The following is a 17,542-nucleotide window of genomic DNA, read 5'->3' as shown; positions in this document are numbered from 1 at the left end:
TTGTCCTTGATTTCTTTTCTGAAGCTTCCAACTTTCCCCGATACTGTAAGCTGGGAATGTTAAAAGTAAAAATGTAATTTGAATGTATCTATTTCTATCACAGTTGTATCCATTCATATTACAACAACCAAGGCAAATTCTTCAGATTTTAGTCTTGTTAATTGACACACAGCTGTAAGAATTGTTTATTGTACTGCTCCCAGGATTTCCTCTCTGACATGCTGCTGTGGCTTCCAGGGTCAATGAAACCTGTGCTCTGAGCATCTCTCTCAAAAAGTGCAAAGCTGATATTCTTGCATAAAATTTTGAACACTAAGCAGAGTCTATTACAAGAAAACAGGATTGCTAGAGCAGTTTATAGTATCAATGTTTCAGAAAAAAAAACCCTGATGAACGGCTAAATGCTTGGTTTGTTACAATGTATTCATTTGTTTWAAAGTGTTACCATGGCAAGAAATGGTTTAAATGTAGCCAAGCATTATACATAGCATTGTGCCAACTCTTCTTAGCAACATTTGTAAATGTAAACCAGACCTAAGATTTTTCTGGCTAGGTTTCCTCACATCTCCCTTTTATCTTTGTCTAGCATCTCCAACTGCGTAAACAATCTTCCCTCAAATTGTGGTTATTGGTGTTTATAAATTTCTGATTTTCATTATACATGCTGCCTATAATAACCCTTAACTAAAATAATCCTTTGGTTGATAATAGGCAGTTCTTCATTATTGCTCASAGATRMGTTAACTCACCTCCTTCTTCCTTTYGTCATTTMAAATAACATCCATGAATTTAATTTGGTATCATCYCTGCTACACAGAGATCATAAATGGGGACATGTAGTCCAGAACAAAAAAATACGATAAGCAAGTTGTGTTATTGTTTCTCTGAACAATCAATCCCTGGATTGCTTTCAAACACACCTGTCTTCAACCTTTGCAATGGCCTGTGCAGGGAGTTTCACAGCATACAGACTTTGGCTTTAAAACCAGCCTGAGGGATGCCCTCTGCAGTTATCATAGAACTACAGCTCTGGTCCAATGTGTCAATCTGAGTTTAAACCAAATTTTCGGTGTGCTCCCTGACTAAGTATTAAAAAAATAATATAGAAAAATGTTCTGGCTTCACAAATGGAGTTGGGTGGGATAGCTTTTACCTATGAACTCCAAGAAGCAACGTGTTGTAGGGCACTGCTATGGTCCTAATCCCAGATGAATCATGAAGCTACCAAAATACAGAGTCTAGTGGGAGCTGAGAAGTCCTTATCTCATGGGGAGGTGAAAAGAAGAACACTTTTCAAATTCCATAGTGCAGCACAAGGGCTGTTTGCAATTGCTATGCAACTTACATGGGGCAAAGAAGCATTCTCCAGCTCTGATTAGTCTGATTGTAACCCCACCCTGCCTCCAAATGCTGCTTCCAGTTTGTCACTTGGGAGGTGTGAGAGAGAGCTCACTCTGGTTTCAGTTTACTAATGACACTCATGAGGGAAGGACCTAGACTGCACACACKATTTCTCTTCCTCCCCATGCTTTTTCCCCACCCCAAATACCCCTCAACTTTTTTGTTTAAAACAAGAAGGCTGAATAGGTGAAATTTTAAATAATGATTGAGGATTTTTTTTATTCATTTAAGTTTCAATATCATTACAGAAAATGTTATGGTACAGAGTTGTTTAACATTAGTTTTATTTCTCTGCTCATTTAATTTCCACACGAATGCTGGTAACACTAATATCTGTACAAGATCAGTCTTTGATTTTTTTTAGTTTTTAGTTCTGTACATCTTTAAATGTATTGGTTAAAAAGGCTGTCAGCACTTAAGGAAGCAATTTTTTTGTTTGTTGAAATAAAAGGTATCCAGTTACTGCCCAAGAGTACTGAGCTGGGTGGCTGCCGGGACAAGAGAYATCCCTGAATGCGCAGCGAGGTAAGAAAACCTCGGGGCTTCATTGGGTTCCCAGTGCAGCCACTCCGCTTTTGGCACTGTGCACATCAACACGAGATACAAGATAAAGAACAAGCAGAAGCTCTCTGTGAAGCGGTTATGAAGCATACTAATAAGGGAAATCCAAGTGTTGTCTACGCTAGTATAAATAAGCAGACAGCCTTGTTTTAAGAGCATAAGTAGTTGTATCTTAAAGATGAGAAAAAACACAAGTTCTGCAGGCACCTACTGCTGTCTACTAAAAGCTACCGCTATTAGAACTAGCATTGAACACACAAAGCAATTGCAAGAAAAGGAAAAAGTTGCTTTGATATAATCAGAATAAATTTCTTTGTTAAGATTTGTTTTAAAGGTTTTTTTTTAAAAGGTATTTATTTAAATTCCATTTGAAATATATTTCAAGATGTTGACTATACTGATCAACTTTTATCCAAATCGGAAAAACTAGCTGTGCCGTTGCATATTACAGGATACAGTCAATGATATGTGGACATGCATCAAAGCTTCGCTCTTGCTGGTGACATCATAGCCTTCCAATGACCATGACATCCACCACCTCCCCCTTGTGAAGCTCCACATACTGCTCTGTCTTTGGAGGTAGCATCAACAGTCCATTGGCACTGCGCATACTCATCAGACGACTGCTCATCTGATTCCCTGCAGGAGAGAGGGAGAACAATTTAAGTCTTCAGTTAGTTCCAAATGCTGCAACATGGCACAACAAACAAAAGCTGTTATCATGAAGATGTTTGTGTGGCTAACTTATTCACAGAGCAGGGATCTTGCTGTTCTGAGGTGGATGGAAACAGAGAACTCTGGCGAGTTWGTCAGCCTCTCCCCACACTGGTTCTCAAAACCATTACTCCCTTTGCTGACTGCTTTCCTTTCCAGCCTTTCACATGATCTGTACCATGTACCTTGCTCTAGTAAATTGCTAATCCATCAAAATTACTTTATTTTTCAATTTTTTACACCTATTCCAGCTGTACAAACACTAAAATCAGCAGATTCTAGAATGTTGTTAATATACTGTTCTAGAATAACTCTGATTAACTTTATTCTCTCTGAATTGAATCATTCAGGTTGGAAAAAGCCTCCAAGATCATTGAGTCCAACCTTTGACTGAACACCACCATTTCAACTAAACCATAGCACTAAATGCYAGGTCCAGTTGTTTCTTGATCTCTTCCAGGGATGGTGACTTCACAATCTCCCTGTGCAGCCTGTTCTGATGTTTAACCATCCTTTCAAGAAGAAATTTTTCCTGATGCCCAACCTGAGCCCCYGCTGGTGCAGCTTGAGGCCATTTCCTCTTATCCTGTCGCTGGTTGCYTGTGAGAAGAGACCGACCCCCACCTGGCTACAGCCTCCTTTCAGGTGGTTGTGGAGAGTGAGAAGGTCTCCCCTGATTTTCCTTTTTTTCCAGGGTAAACACCCCCAGCTCCCTCAGTTGCTCCTCATAGGAATTACTCTACAAATTCCTCACCAGGTTCTTGCCCTTCTCTGGGCATTCTTCAGCACCTCAATGCCTTTCTTGTACTGAGGGGCCCAGAACAGAACACAGGATTTGAGGTGTGGCCTCACCAGTGCTGAGTACAGGGGGATAGTCACTGCCCTGGCTCTGCTGGCCACACTATGGCTGGTACAGGCCAGGATGCCACTGGCCTTCTTGGCCACCTGGGCACACACTGCTTCATCCAGCTGTTGACCAGCACCCCCAGGTTCTTTTCTGCTGGGCTGCAGATACTCCCATTTAACATTAGCAGCTTAGCACAAGCAGTCGAAGCAGTAGAAGTCTTAGGCTGAAAGAGCTCACAAGAGAATAAACTTTTCAGTAAAATCGATGCTGCTCTAACACAGAATTAGCTGGACCTGGCAAATGCAAGCAGGATGGAGAAGATMAGGACCAAGGAAACAATTCCATGASAATAAGGTAATTTGAGAAGRAGGCCAGCCTAGCAACAAGGAAAACCAAAGAGAAATCAGGAGACCACGGAYCAGAATTAGCTGATTGGACTTTGGGATCAAGTGCTGGGTGGTACAAGTATAATTGGAGGGTGCAATCTATCCAGGGACACCCAGCTCAAGCTGTAATCTGAAAACTAATAAAAGAGGAATTCCAAACCTTCGTTTGGATTTTATATTTTTCAGTRGGATTTTAAGGTTGGACCCTGTTCTTGTGGTTGGCTGTGTTAAAATCCATAACATACCATCTCAAAAGAATGGGTTTTTTTTTGGACACTGAGCTTCACAACACATCCTGAATACAAACTCTATCATATTGGTTTTACTGAYAAAAATGAAAATGCAATAAAAAGTAATTCACTTTAGTTTTTTTGCTTTCAGACTTCCAGACTGACAGAGAAATCATTCCAGACAGTCTGMTTGTGTAGGGAAAGAACTGATGCACAATAAAAGAGAATTAGAACAAATACAGAATTGTAGATATAAGTAATAACTTGACTTACACCTGGAAATGTGTCAGAGGTTGTGTGATCTTAAAAGTTAGTGGTAAGAACTTCCTGAGTAAACAGTCAGGAACTAATATTTTCCTGGTGGAGATTCATATATAGTGCTTTTTATTGAACAATTGGGATGTAGCAAAAAGACAAGTAGTTGTTTAGGTACCTAAATCTCTTGCAAAGTCAGCTTTGTAGCAGTACGTAGCTAAAACAGTATTCAAGTCTAGTATCCACCTCAACTGCAGCTAAGTATCCAGAAGTATTCCAAGGTAGCAAACATGACTAATAAATCCTTAGTCTGTTTTAAGAGAATATCTAGAGCCTCTGCTATCTTTCCTACTTTTCCAGTTCAGCTAAAATCACACTTTTATTTGTATTGCTCCTACYTCTGCCCCAACTTGTGTTTATGCAGTACATGCTCAACAGCAAAAGGAAGCAAATGTACCTTACWGTAAATAAGCTTACTGGATGTTTACAAAAAAGAATGTGTGCTCATATGCAAACATATATGTGTAGTGTTTGTGTGTGTGTATAAAGGCAGGTAAAGGCAGGTTATTCAAAGAAAGGATGCTTTAATGGTTAAATTGACAAGTCACATCAGCATTGAATTTTGCACTAATGTACGTGTATGCRTGTGCACAAGTGTGTCACAAATCAGTCGGCAGAAAGGAAGTTCTATGAAAAAACACACACACTCTCTTGGTTGTTCCTAAACATCTGTAGGAAGGCAAGGACAYGTGTGAGTGTCTGTCAGTCTGTGTGACTGGGCACTGACCTGTACTCTGTGCCCAAGGTAGTGGTTCTTGGTGATGCCAAGTCAGAATGCACCGATGATATTCTGGGCGGGGGTCCAATTTTACATCACATGATAACTGTAGGATTAAAAAAGAAGGATGAACATGTCATGCATTCACATTGCATTGTCTAAGATAATGGAATAAYCTGCTCAATTGTTTCTCCTTAAAAACAGTCTTTTCAAAAACCTGCATTTTGAAGTCAGATGGTGTCTAGTGCAAGATTAAAAGCTGTAGAAGGCAGACACTGCAGTATTTAAGGAAATACAACTGTGATATTACAAGATCAAAGTGTGTGAAGGAGTCTACATGCGTTAAGTGAAATATTCCAAAGCTGTTCCTTTAGTGAGAGTTTACAGATAGTACTCCTCCAGAAAACGTCTGGTCTCTGGATTACATTACATAAAGATAAAATGTTATTCATATTCAAAATCCTGCTAGTTCTGACAAAAGAAAAATGGCCAGTCTTTGAAATGAAAAGACATACACGGGATGGCTCATAATGGAAAATTCATGCAAAAGTGAAGGTCACTGCAAATTGCTCTCTCTTTCAGAATATTTTAGCTGTGTGATAAAATCTGGATGCTTGAGGAATGGCAAAAGAGAGACACGGGATAAGCTGTGAGAGAAAGTGCACAGCCAAGAATACTAAGAAAACTACAAAAGGTGATGTAATCCTTGGTACTTTAKTTGAATAAAAAATAGAAGAAGAATACATTATAAAAACATGTCTTGAATCTGTATTAAGTAGCATTACAATATCCATGATTGATTAGAAAAGTGAGAAGAGTTTAGGGGATTTATATTGCTTAGGGTGGGGGTTATGTGGGTTTCTTGTGCAAATAATGCAACAAAAAGGCTTCAAAGCTTGTATTTTCTATTACTAATACAGAAYTATCCAGCTCTAGGTATTCGAAGATTACTGTGCATTTTTCACCATAGGCTAAAACAAATGTCTTTTTTAAATGGGAGAGTGTCCTTCCTGCCTGACTGGCAAATGGTTGCTTGTGCACCTGTATATCTTGCTCCATTAGATGGCCATCTAACTCTAAAAGATTATGGGTCTGAATATTACCATTAACAGAGACTGAGATTGTATCTCTAGTTGTGTGAATATCCTTCCACTGCCAGAACTAGTCTAGGGCTCAGATTCCACAAACACAACAGTTTTTCAGAGCCCAAAGYGCTGTGCTTCAACATCTTCAGAGAATTTTTAAGTAGAGGACAAGCTTCTTACCCTGGCTTTGATGATGGTGGGCCGAGGATCCAGGATACCCTGCATCTTCCTCAGTGCAGGAACAACAAAGAGATTGCAGGTGACRACAGCTGACACAGGGTTGCCTGCAGGACAAAGAACACTTGGCTGTGATGTGCTCTTGATTTACTCTGAGAAATGCTGAAAGTAAACTCATGTTTTTACAGCAATTTCACTCTAAAGGACTCTACAGAGCTTTCCATGCTATATACTGCATACAGCACAGAATGCAGTGTGTGGCAAGGGGCATGTGACAAATACAACTGTAGAAAGCTACACTGTGGATTATGCTGTGCTCAAGTCCTGCTCTGACCAGAACTGCCTTATGTTTCTCAGGCCCCACCAGTTGCTTCTGGCTTCACTGCCATTGTCCTATGCCTACGTTTGTCTGGGCCTGGGGCTGGGTTCATTGTGTATGGTTACTGATTCTACTTCACAGGGTGCTTTATTCATGACAAATGGTTCCCAGACACCAAGGGAAAACTAACTTTAAGTTCCCTAACAGAGTGGAAAAATGTTTTAGGACAAATTCTTAGGAGAATCCTACTGATTTATATGTTTTCTGTTGACTCACAAGAGAGGTGYATGACCACCTGTCAAACACCACTGTCTTACTTATCTGGACTTCCCTAGATGACAGTTTTAAAACAAATACTATGATCAGACAGATGCTCCTTTGATCTCTCCCCTGGAAGAAAATGTATTGCAGGAACTAAAACAAGAGAGGGTAGAAGCACTTGATAAATCTAAAAACCACCAGCCTCTCAAAACCACCAGCTTCTCAAGAATRGGATTCCTTGTATGGTCAAAATTCATGGAAAGCCAGAGCAGTAARAATAAAATAAATTCCTCCTCATTAAGAAGGACAGAAATCCATAAGGWAATGTTTATTCTGAATGAGTGCCTTCAAACGGCCAGCGGTGCAGCTGTGCTGCCCCCTTTGGTCTGACAGTATGAGAACGATAAATAAAAATATTTTCTGACATGTTTCTTGGTACTTCCTCATTTTTATTTCCATTTTCAGTGTGGAGAGTGGATGCACTGACTTGCACACACAGGATATTTATGGTGAARGTGGAGGGAGCTGCAGGAAAAAGCACCCCTGTAAAAAATGTAAGGAAATCGTTGTATGGAAGAAATCCTAAGATTTGTACCAGAAAATTCTGAGGACAGGGAGAAAAAAAACTCCTTAGCACATCCCTGTAAATCCATCTCTTCTGGAAATTTCTGAGAAAATCTTACAGGCACTTTCCTTAGGGGCCAACACCAGGCACAGGTGCTTAGAAGTGTTGCTATTCTGTTTAACGCAAAATACTGCATCTTTGTACAGCAASAAAGATAATCCACAAAACATCTTACCTGGCAGCGCAAAGATTATTTTTCTTACACCGTCAATATCCAGAGTTGCAAAAGTTGTTGGCAGGCTATGGAAAAAGAAAGTTATTTAATATCTGCATTAGAATTTGACTGAACATTATTATATTATTTAAAACATTTGGARAAGAAAACAGAATGGGACATCTCTCTCTCATTAGCACCTGCTGCTAATTCCATACTGGAGCTATAATCCTCTCTTTGTGGTGGCAGAATAATTACTTTTTGTTGGTATTAAACTAGAAGTTTTAAGAAGACAAGTTTRCTAATTCATATTTACTGGAAACTGAACTCTCATGTGCCATTTACCATCAKTGGTAAAATCTTCCAGTACTTTCTTCTGGCAGTGCAACTAGACAAGATAACCTTACATGAGCTCAGCAACTTTCAGAGMAAGTGGAGGGATGGTAAACCCCAGGAATCACACTGCACTCATGAAGCACACCAAAATACAAGCATACAACAAATTCTGACTTTGCTCTTGGAACTTACTCAAGGGATTTTTTTCCTAATATGATAACCACAATCTGCAATCTTTTAAGATGCACTTAAAAAACCCCAAGACACAGTATTCACTTTTGCACTACAGCAAAAAGTGYACTACAGTGAAAAAGAGAGTGTTTACATTCTCAGTAAGATCAGAYAATCAAATGTTTTGGTAACAATAAGAAATACCTTTCTTGTGGCATAAAATGAAAAGGGACATTCAGGGGAAAAAAAAAAACTTCTTCAAGTTTTTCTATCTATTTATTAAAGTTTATTGCTACAGGTCTACAGAGGGATCAGCAGAAGAAAGAGTGTTTGCTTTCAAGCCAGAACYAGAATTTAATACTCTGAATTCTCTGAATCAAGTTATCCATTCTTGTCAGCAGCAGAGACTGGAGTGCAGATCCTGCTTCTGGGACTTCCCTACATCAGTTGTAGCAGTACCACAGAAGCAGTGAGCAATTTCCACGCCTGGGCTACATCCACCACAGGAAGAAAGAAGCTTTCAGCTCACTCATTCCTTTTGGGGAAGGGAGGTGGTGGTAGGAGCAGCACAGGCACAAAGCCCACACGCAGTTCTTTACCAGATTGTATGCAGAGACAGTAAAAGAATTTGTCTGTTTTCACAGCAAACACCCACRTGCAGCTCTGCTCCGTGACAACAGTTCTGGGCTAGAGGGAATCATTCTGCAAAGCTGTGCTTGATTTTCTGTAGCTGGACCATTCTGACCCAGCTTGCAAACAAACTGCCCTCCACAGGGAGTGAGGCATAGCTGCAGACATACTTCCACTCCTGTACTGCGAAGAAAAGGGAACTSTATTTTCAACACATGCAATTTTCATTCTCTCTACAAAGCACACTTCCAGACTCACTGATGAGCAGTGTCACAGCACAGGAATGCAATGCTGAAACGGTTTTCTGAGGCAAACTAAACTCATAAAGAACTGTGCTTACTCTAAAATTACTACGTTCAATATGCCAATAAGACAAAGCTTTGTAAATTAGCTGTCATTCCACCTCTCTCAAGGAACTGCTTATAAGAATATAATTTATACAAATTTGGAAGTGAAATGAGATACTCTTTAAGCAAACTGTCCATTTAATGTCCTTACATTTCCTATTTATTTCATGGTAATGTCAATATCAGTGTTAGCTCTGTGATCACACTGAATATTGTGGCAATGTTTTTTATCATGCTGGTTTCCCACCAGTCCCCAAACGTGATTTGCAACAGTTATCAGAGAACTATCTCCTACTGATAAAAAAATAATCTCTCTGTTCCAGTTAATTTCACCCATAAAGATATGACTAATCTGACAAGCACTGATTTTGCTTCTTTTCCCACATATATCCATCCTGTGATTTGCAGTGTATTTGGTAAAGTGAAATCTACTGTAACACTTCACTAGGATATTTGGCCCAATATCTCTATCTAGGCTGCCTAAGCAGAAAGATTTCTTACCCTGGTTTCATAAAAACTCTTCCAAAGTGAATCTGTGCGTGAAGGTCAATATCCAGCACCTGTTTAAGATAGTCCTGTTTAAATGAAAAAAAAAATAAAATTAAGTAACATCAAAGTGGCTTTACATGATCTAAGCATTCAAAGTAATTAATTAATATCAAGTGAAGATGAAAATTTGCATATCCTGAAAGTGCTACAGCCCAGTGGGGAATTTCCAGTATTTGAAAGAGTTTTTGAAAAGAAGAGATAAAGAACAGACTAATTTAGGTGCCAACTTGACTCCACAAGGACATATATTTCCTTAAAATTTATCTGCAGCATCAGAAACTTAGAGCACCTTGCAAATACCTATTATTCCAAATACCAAAACATTCTCTATGTCAAAGACAGAAAAAACCTCTATGGTTCAAAGTTAAGACTTGAAATGATCAAATTATTTAACTTTTGCCATGGAAGCTATCTAGTTGCAGATTTTCAGATCTCATAGTACTTTTGAAATCAATACTGTACTGTAGAAATCATAGTTTTCCARGATACTGTCATTTCTGTAATTCCTTGGGTCTAATGGTCTAATTCACAGTGGTTGGGTTTAACATTCCTTAGAAAGAAAAAACTTTGGATAGCTTGTGAATGAGTTRAATTATTTTGCACAAACACAACTGGTCCAGTTACTAAAATAAATTTAGTTACTTGCTTAGTTTCTATTGAAAATTGCTGTGCCTAAAGATTAGTACCCTATCTATTGTGTTTAGTGAGGCTAAAGAAACAGRCCCTAACAGTCATCTGTGAAGACAGACTTTCAAAGCAGTAAATCTGAAATTCTCTTGCAATTTTCCCTTTTGTGTGTGTGTGTGTTCAAATACTTGGAAAGCAGCAACTCATTTCAGCCAGGCATGAACTCACAGCTATTTCATTAAAACCATAGGAAGTGCMGTATGAGAGGGCACACCATCATTGGAATACAGAGCCTTTATGCTGTTGCCTCAAAATCAGACCAGAGAGAAATTTGCCAGAAGCTCTGACCGTTTGTAATTCAGCAGTCCAGCCACTTCTCAATGTTCCTGTGTCTGTACTATGTTGCCACATTTCCAGTTTAGAGACCAGTACTTGTCTTTGATTATTTTTCTAGGAAYAGTGAAGACAATGGGAGTAATTGAAAGCAATTTGCACTGGTTTAACTAATTAKCCATTTTCATTATGTATCCAACAATATGATTTCTACTCAGAAAAGCAGACAAAACCAGCACACATTTCCCATCTCCTAATGACTGCCTTTAGTATCTGTTGGTTATAAAAGATGTTTATTTTACCTGMCAAACTCACAGATTCAGCCTGGGATCAAAAAGTAATCTGAGTTTTCCTTCGCATAAGTCATGATTAATAAATGTCCTGCAGGTTCATCTATGCCCCATCAGCATCTGTGTATCCCTATTTTCTTTGATGGTTTTGGCACAGGGATTATCAACAGGAACTCAATCAACAATTCTGTTAATGATTCAAAAGGCAAATATATCAGCTCACTGGGTCTCATATGTATTGCCTCTGAAGGACTATCAGGGGCAAAACGTGATAAAACTATTTTTGTAACAGATAGAACTTTGGCACATTCAGGAAACAGATGTGCTGAGTAAAGAAATGCTATTTATGTGCTCAGGTTGCTTTCTGAAGTACTTTCAAAGTATCTTAATTCTATCTACATTTTGCCTGCTCTAAAAATAAAGTCTGTTGCCTTCATGTGCTATTAACCCAGCACGTTCCTCGTCTACACAAATAATTCCTTAAAAAAACCACATTGGTAAATCATATAAACAYTAAAATCTTCTCTGTTGTACTGTGTTGTACTATAGTACAATAACAAGAACAAAGGGAATGAGCTTTGAAGACTATTTTAAGTAATTCACATGTAAGTGTTCCAATAAAAGTAAAGACCCTTTTTAAGAACCATTAATACAAAGGYAATAGCTTGGACAACAGATCTGGTTTAAAATTACATATAGTGGAACTTAAATTTTAAAGTTAAATTTTGCATACCTTCTCCCCCATAGATACACCTCCTGATGTAATGATCACATCAGCACGGCTGATACCCTCATTCAGTGCATTCAGTAAATCATCTGGGCTACAGGAGAGAACAGGCAAGCAGATTAGTGGCATGGAATCATTGTGAGTTGTAATATAAGTCTGTGTGCACACATACAGATGCCTATAAACACGTGTTTTAAGAAAATAAAACAAGGTGTTTTAAGACAGTAATACAAGGTCCTTTCCTTCTTGAGATTCCACACTGTTCAATTCAAACCAAGAACTGCAATCTCATTAAGTGAATGCCACACTGCTTGGCACCTTTCTGTCTAAGCTTGAACTTTAGACTGTGACTGAAGAATGCTAATACAAGTGTCTGAGCGTATGCAATCGGCACAGTAGGTAGTAATATGAATTGTGACTTAGAGGAACTGACAGGGCTAYATAAAGGGATCTGACACATGAAAATTACTGACCACCTAGCAGGGCTGCAGTACTACCTGTCCAGCTTATTTTATGTGTGCAGAAATCGGGGTGAGGTTCCACTTCAAACTTTGATCAATGAAAAGTGGAAGTAAATTGTTTATCTTCTCTGTTAGAGGGCTCTGCAGCAAATCCACCTGTACATGCACTTCAGCTTGCAAAAACACAATCCATCCTGTTAAAAAGTCTATTCACCTTCAGGAGAAGCAATGTAAGGGGGACTATGATACTCTTCCACATAAAGAGTATAACTGTGAAGGATATTGGTGTCCTAACTCTTTTCTTTCCATTTTAATTCTAAACTGGAAACTTTGAAGTGAGATATCTAAGAGYAGTACTGATGCCAATACAGAGCTTCAAGGTATGCAGTGGAGAAACTCAGTAATGCAACTYGCACAGGTCCAAAGGCATCAAAAAGAATTTCCAATATATTAAATTCATACTTTGCATTTAACATTTGTGAACTGACCAGAAATCAACCAATTGCTATGACTGTCTGCAATGTCTCTTCAACAGTACGCTTTTCACTTCAATGATCCTGAAAGTTTTCCATGGGAGGCTGTTCYTTCTTAGAATGCAATTGGAAGAATGGGCAATAATACCATTGMCTGTGTAAAGGCCTTCACCTGGAGTACAGCACCTCAGGTAAATGCCATATTACAATCACAAAATGCCATTGTGGGTGATGATGGCTTTGCAGGCTGAAAATGGCATGTGGGCTGTCCTTTGGGAACTTTGGCCATATTTCACTCAAAAGCAGAACCACAGSAGTAATTTTGAAGTGAGAGCCGAAAACAGGAAAATCAGGAATATTATRCAGTTCTAGTTGACCTTTCAGAGACTAGCAGAAACTGTGTTTCCAAATGTCTCAGAAAGAAAAATTCTTTCCTCTGAGCATCCTTTCTTTGCCCATGGTTCAGTGAAATATAAGCAGCAGGTAGCATGACATGGTGTTGCGTGCACTACAATTTAAGACACAAGAATGACTGAGCTCCCTCACTAAGCAGACACCTGAGTGCATGGAACCTTGAGACAGCTCATCTCTTCACCAGAGAGCCCTCAGGTGTCCTCTACCCTGGGAATGCCTTACAGGCACAAASACTCAGGACTCTTTCTCCACTATGTCCAGTGACTGAAGCAGCATGTTCTTTGGTGTCACAGTGTAGTCATCCTGCACAACTTCATTATCTGTGCTGGGTTACAACCCCTCTCTGGATCAGATTGCTTTGTAAGAGATAGGCAACAAGTTACAGCAGRAAGAAAGACAGATTGCTTTAGACTGCAATCAATAAGACAGAATTATACACTAGCCCTTTTTAAAAGGAAACAGTGGCTGCAGTATTGTGGCATGCCATCATGACTTTTGTTTAGGGTACTGGATATCCTGGATACTCTTAATGGCCTACAGTGAATGCCTAAACTCTGTTTTCTTTGGCAGAAAATATAAAACATGGGTCAAGCAAAACCACCTCCTTTGTTCTTTAGGAAACCGAGACATTTTATCAGTTGCCTCTTCTGAAAACTCAGGATCATTTTCTCCAAAACCCAGCACAGGTCTTCACTAGTCTTTGAAGGAGAGTAAAAAGAAGCAAGTCTGCTGTTGGCTACTTCTTCACAAYCCTTTGTCTCATACTGATCGTCTAAGTAGGATCGGTATGTAATAAGGTATAATTTCAGATTATTATAGAGTTTGTAACAGGAAAAGTCTCTCAAGATCTAAGTATTCCCTAATCCTTGCCAATGAGGCTGCTTGGAATGCAGCAAGGAATCCATATTCATTACACAGGTCGATATTGCCATTCCTGAGGCTCTGCAGTCAGACATACACCACTATCACCAGCCTAAGACTTGCTCTCAGTACATTTTTCTCATTAGCTTGTGATGGAACTGAGTATCTTATCTGGAGCTTGCTGCAGGCTGTTTCATTTTATCTTGTTTAATTATTTAAAAGTTATTCATAGGTAGCAAGGCTACCTGTCTGGGGACATGCTAATTCTGGATAATGAAGTGTGGTTGCTTTTGGTTGTCGTTTGAGAATAACGGGAGGAACAGTAAAAAGGAAACAAATACATATTTAATTGTTATTGMAGGTAAATAGAATGGAAATGTAGCTACTTACATATGGAATATATATATGTGATTGTATATACATAAAATCACTTAATGAAGGGAAAAAAATCAATAAACTCCCCCTGTCCTCAGCCCAAACTCAAACCAGGTGAGAACTCAATCCACATCTTTCCAGACTAGTTCATCATTCAGGTATTTTTATTAAAAAGTTGARTATTACTGGACTTGGTGCATTTTTAGAATTTCCAGTAGAATGATCTGTATAACATACTTTTCCTCACAACTTTTTACTCTTTTCTTTACCATTTGTATAATGCATTTTTAGTGATAAGGAATTAAAAAATTCTCCCTCTAAAATTTTATCCARCCTATAGCACTGCATATCATCTTTAACATAATGTATTTAATTCTTCAAAATGAAAGATGTGACAGAAATTTTGTTGTAATAAACAGAATGACTATGTTAGTTTGGTTTTTATTTTGAAGAAAGGAGACAGAACCCTTGCTTTTGCAGGAACTGTCTCTCTTTTTGCCATTTTTGGCAGACTTATTTTTGTCACTCAGGTCTGCTTAACTTTATRTTGTACTTAAGGCTGGTAGTTCAACGACTCTGCAATTAACACCAAACACTCTTTACAGGAGTCACCTGTTGCAATTTTCAATCAATTCTGTAGTGAACAYTTTCCTTGCCTTTCATGGATTTAATGCAGTTATTACTCAAATTGCRTATGAACACTTATTTGATATAACACATAACAAGATACTACTTCTTGTTTCATTTGTTGTGTAACAGTGAGCAGCAGCTCCTTCAGATTGACATGGAAAGGAAATAAATAATGAAAATTATTGAATACTGAAAGAATAGACAAGATAACTTTGGCATCTGAGCATAACATGACAAGGCATATTCTAAAAGGCATGTGACAAATTGCCATGAAGCTGAGAAATAACACTCACTGTTTGAGCAGGTACAAATCAGAAGCTACATTCTGAAGCCCTAGCCATTGCTAGGGGCTGGATACTGGATTAGCCAGACTAATGGTCTAATTTACTATGATAAATCCTTTCAAATATCTTGTCAAGGTGCTCCTATTGGATTTTTTTCTTTCATGGACAGAACTGTAATAGGTGCTCAAATATAATCGTGAATACCTTAATCAATGTATAGTAGATTTTGATGGGAAGTCTCATTTCCAGATGGCAAAATTATTCTGTTTCATTGAGTGATTTTCAAAGTAAGAATGACACTGTGCACAAAACAGAGTGTGCTTTTCTAACATGCTGCAACTTATTAAAACAGTTAGATGTTTCAGATCAGATCTGATCATCTTTTGTAAACACCTTGAAGAAAATTTGTTCTGTAAGGACTGCATACAGTTTAGGAAACTATTAATATATATAAATAAGGAACAGATCCAAACTTTCTCTCAATACCTAGAGAAGATTGTGTCTGCACAAATGTTATGTGTATTGTACATACATTGTACATTTCTGAAGCTGCAGACACAGCAATTTGCATAAAGAGTGAATATATTTTTAAATATATCTTTATATTCCCTGATAATTTTGTCAGTCTAATAAACAGAGTAGCTACTATACTACCCCAATTTCCTGACCCTCTATATCCAGTTTTATGGAACAGGAAATTAGTTGGAGGGTAACTTAAATAATGGCAGCAGCATGCATCCAGTAAGCAGATGCATAACATTGCAGCTGACATTTGATTTCATTGATTTGAAGAGAGGACTTGCAGCATGGCAGTAGAGTAGGACACCTTCTGGATTAATGAAAAATTTTGATTCTCAGAGTTAGTTTGTGGAAAACTTATTCAACACTTGAGCGGTCAAGTGAGCTGTCTTTGAACTGAAATGATGTATCAGAAAGCTTAAGAGCTTGAACAAGAAAATGATGCAASCCTCATTAAAACAGACATCAGCCATGTAAATTTTCTCATTTCCACTCTCATAAGAAATAGCTACATTATAGTCAAGACCAAAGAATTCTCTGTGTTTTAAGTGCCATTTTGAAGTACCCTAAATTACAGTGTAATTTTCTCTTTCACATAGAAAGCAGTGTCTGTTAACTCACTTTCGCTGATTATTGTTGTGCTTCACTGTCATTAATTATAAATCTCTCAGCTTTTTCTGTGATACAACCCTTAACAGCAGCAGTTTGATACATGCAATTAAACTGCTTAGTTTTATAATTTAGTTTAGAAAACAAGTAATAGCAAATGTTCAAAAAATCACCTACCACTCYGCAGTAAAATGAGTGATCCCTGGTAAAATCAAACTGGAACCTGTAGTTAGAACYGACTTACCAAGACCTTGTCACAGCACAAAATCCGTAGTTCATTATTAATTTCCGGGATCATTTTCACCATGTTCTTTGCCACAGTAGTCTCATTCATTCAATGCACCCTCATTACCTGACAGTCATTTCCAGTCCTTGCGTTACCATTGGGTGACTCACAGAAACACTTGTGATTGTTGTGTTTCCCTAGGCAGCAGCCTGGGCTGTTACAAACCCAGGCCTTCTGGTAACCTGAACTTGCCAAATGAGTGCATGCACCATCACACTCAGCACTCAGCCCTGTGTGCTGTACAGGGACACAGGACACAGMCACAGAGATACACATGCACCGTAACGCACCAGTTGCATGCACAAGTGTCTATTGTGAGTTCAGAAGCAGAGCTGGCCAACCTTCCCTGCCCACTGTTTTACTTTATTTGACAGTACCTCAGGTATTTCAGTTCTATGCTGAAAGACATGAATCTTCACAGATTCTGAGGAGCTACAGATTCCTGGACACACAGTGAAAACAGAAATGCTAGCAGTGATCCCACACAATCACACTAAAGAKGAAAGCAGACCAGCTGCTCTCTAGACTACAGTAGTTGACTGTAAACTTCAAAAGTCTAAGTGCTGCCTGGAGGTGCCCTGAGTTTAGCACATTCTGGGTATGTCCCCACAAACTGGCAACAGTGATTTGTACTACTTTTGCATCTTATGAGCTCTCTTTTCTCCTGAACAGATATCCCAGAAGAACAGATTTAACTGAAGTACAAAGGCCTCCTAGAAATTCCCCTTGCATGCAAAGATCCCAATCAAGCTTCTAGTTCTGCATCTGAAAAAATCCCCAACCCCTCCAAAATAACAATGAATTTACCAAAGTAAAATTTTCATCAA

General features: G+C 38.6%; 1 protein-coding gene across 21 annotated transcripts in view; it reads right to left on the bottom strand.

The window, feature by feature from the left end:
- Positions 1-1,599: 1,599 nt before the first annotated feature.
- Positions 1,600-17,542, bottom strand: part of GPHN (gephyrin) — a 275,952-nt gene continuing 260,009 nt past the window's right edge. For all 21 annotated transcript variants that reach the window (XM_057382120.1, XM_057382123.1, XM_057382122.1 and 18 more), the window contains 6 exons: positions 11,810-11,897; positions 9,779-9,852; positions 7,815-7,879; positions 6,438-6,541; positions 5,182-5,278; positions 1,600-2,601 (listed from right to left, as the gene is read on the bottom strand). In XM_057382120.1, coding sequence (XP_057238103.1) covers positions 2,468-2,601; positions 5,182-5,278; positions 6,438-6,541; positions 7,815-7,879; positions 9,779-9,852; positions 11,810-11,897 — 562 coding nt within the window. In that variant the 3' untranslated portion in view covers positions 1,600-2,467. The remainder of the gene's footprint in view (positions 2,602-5,181; positions 5,279-6,437; positions 6,542-7,814; positions 7,880-9,778; positions 9,853-11,809; positions 11,898-17,542) is intronic.

Source organism: Malurus melanocephalus, unplaced genomic scaffold (genome assembly GCF_030028575.1).
Source record: "Malurus melanocephalus ecotype Western Australia unplaced genomic scaffold, MMel_1.1 scaffold_551, whole genome shotgun sequence".
Taxonomy (NCBI): Eukaryota; Metazoa; Chordata; class Aves; order Passeriformes; family Maluridae; genus Malurus; species Malurus melanocephalus.
This window is presented reverse-complemented; position numbering and strand designations above follow the sequence as displayed.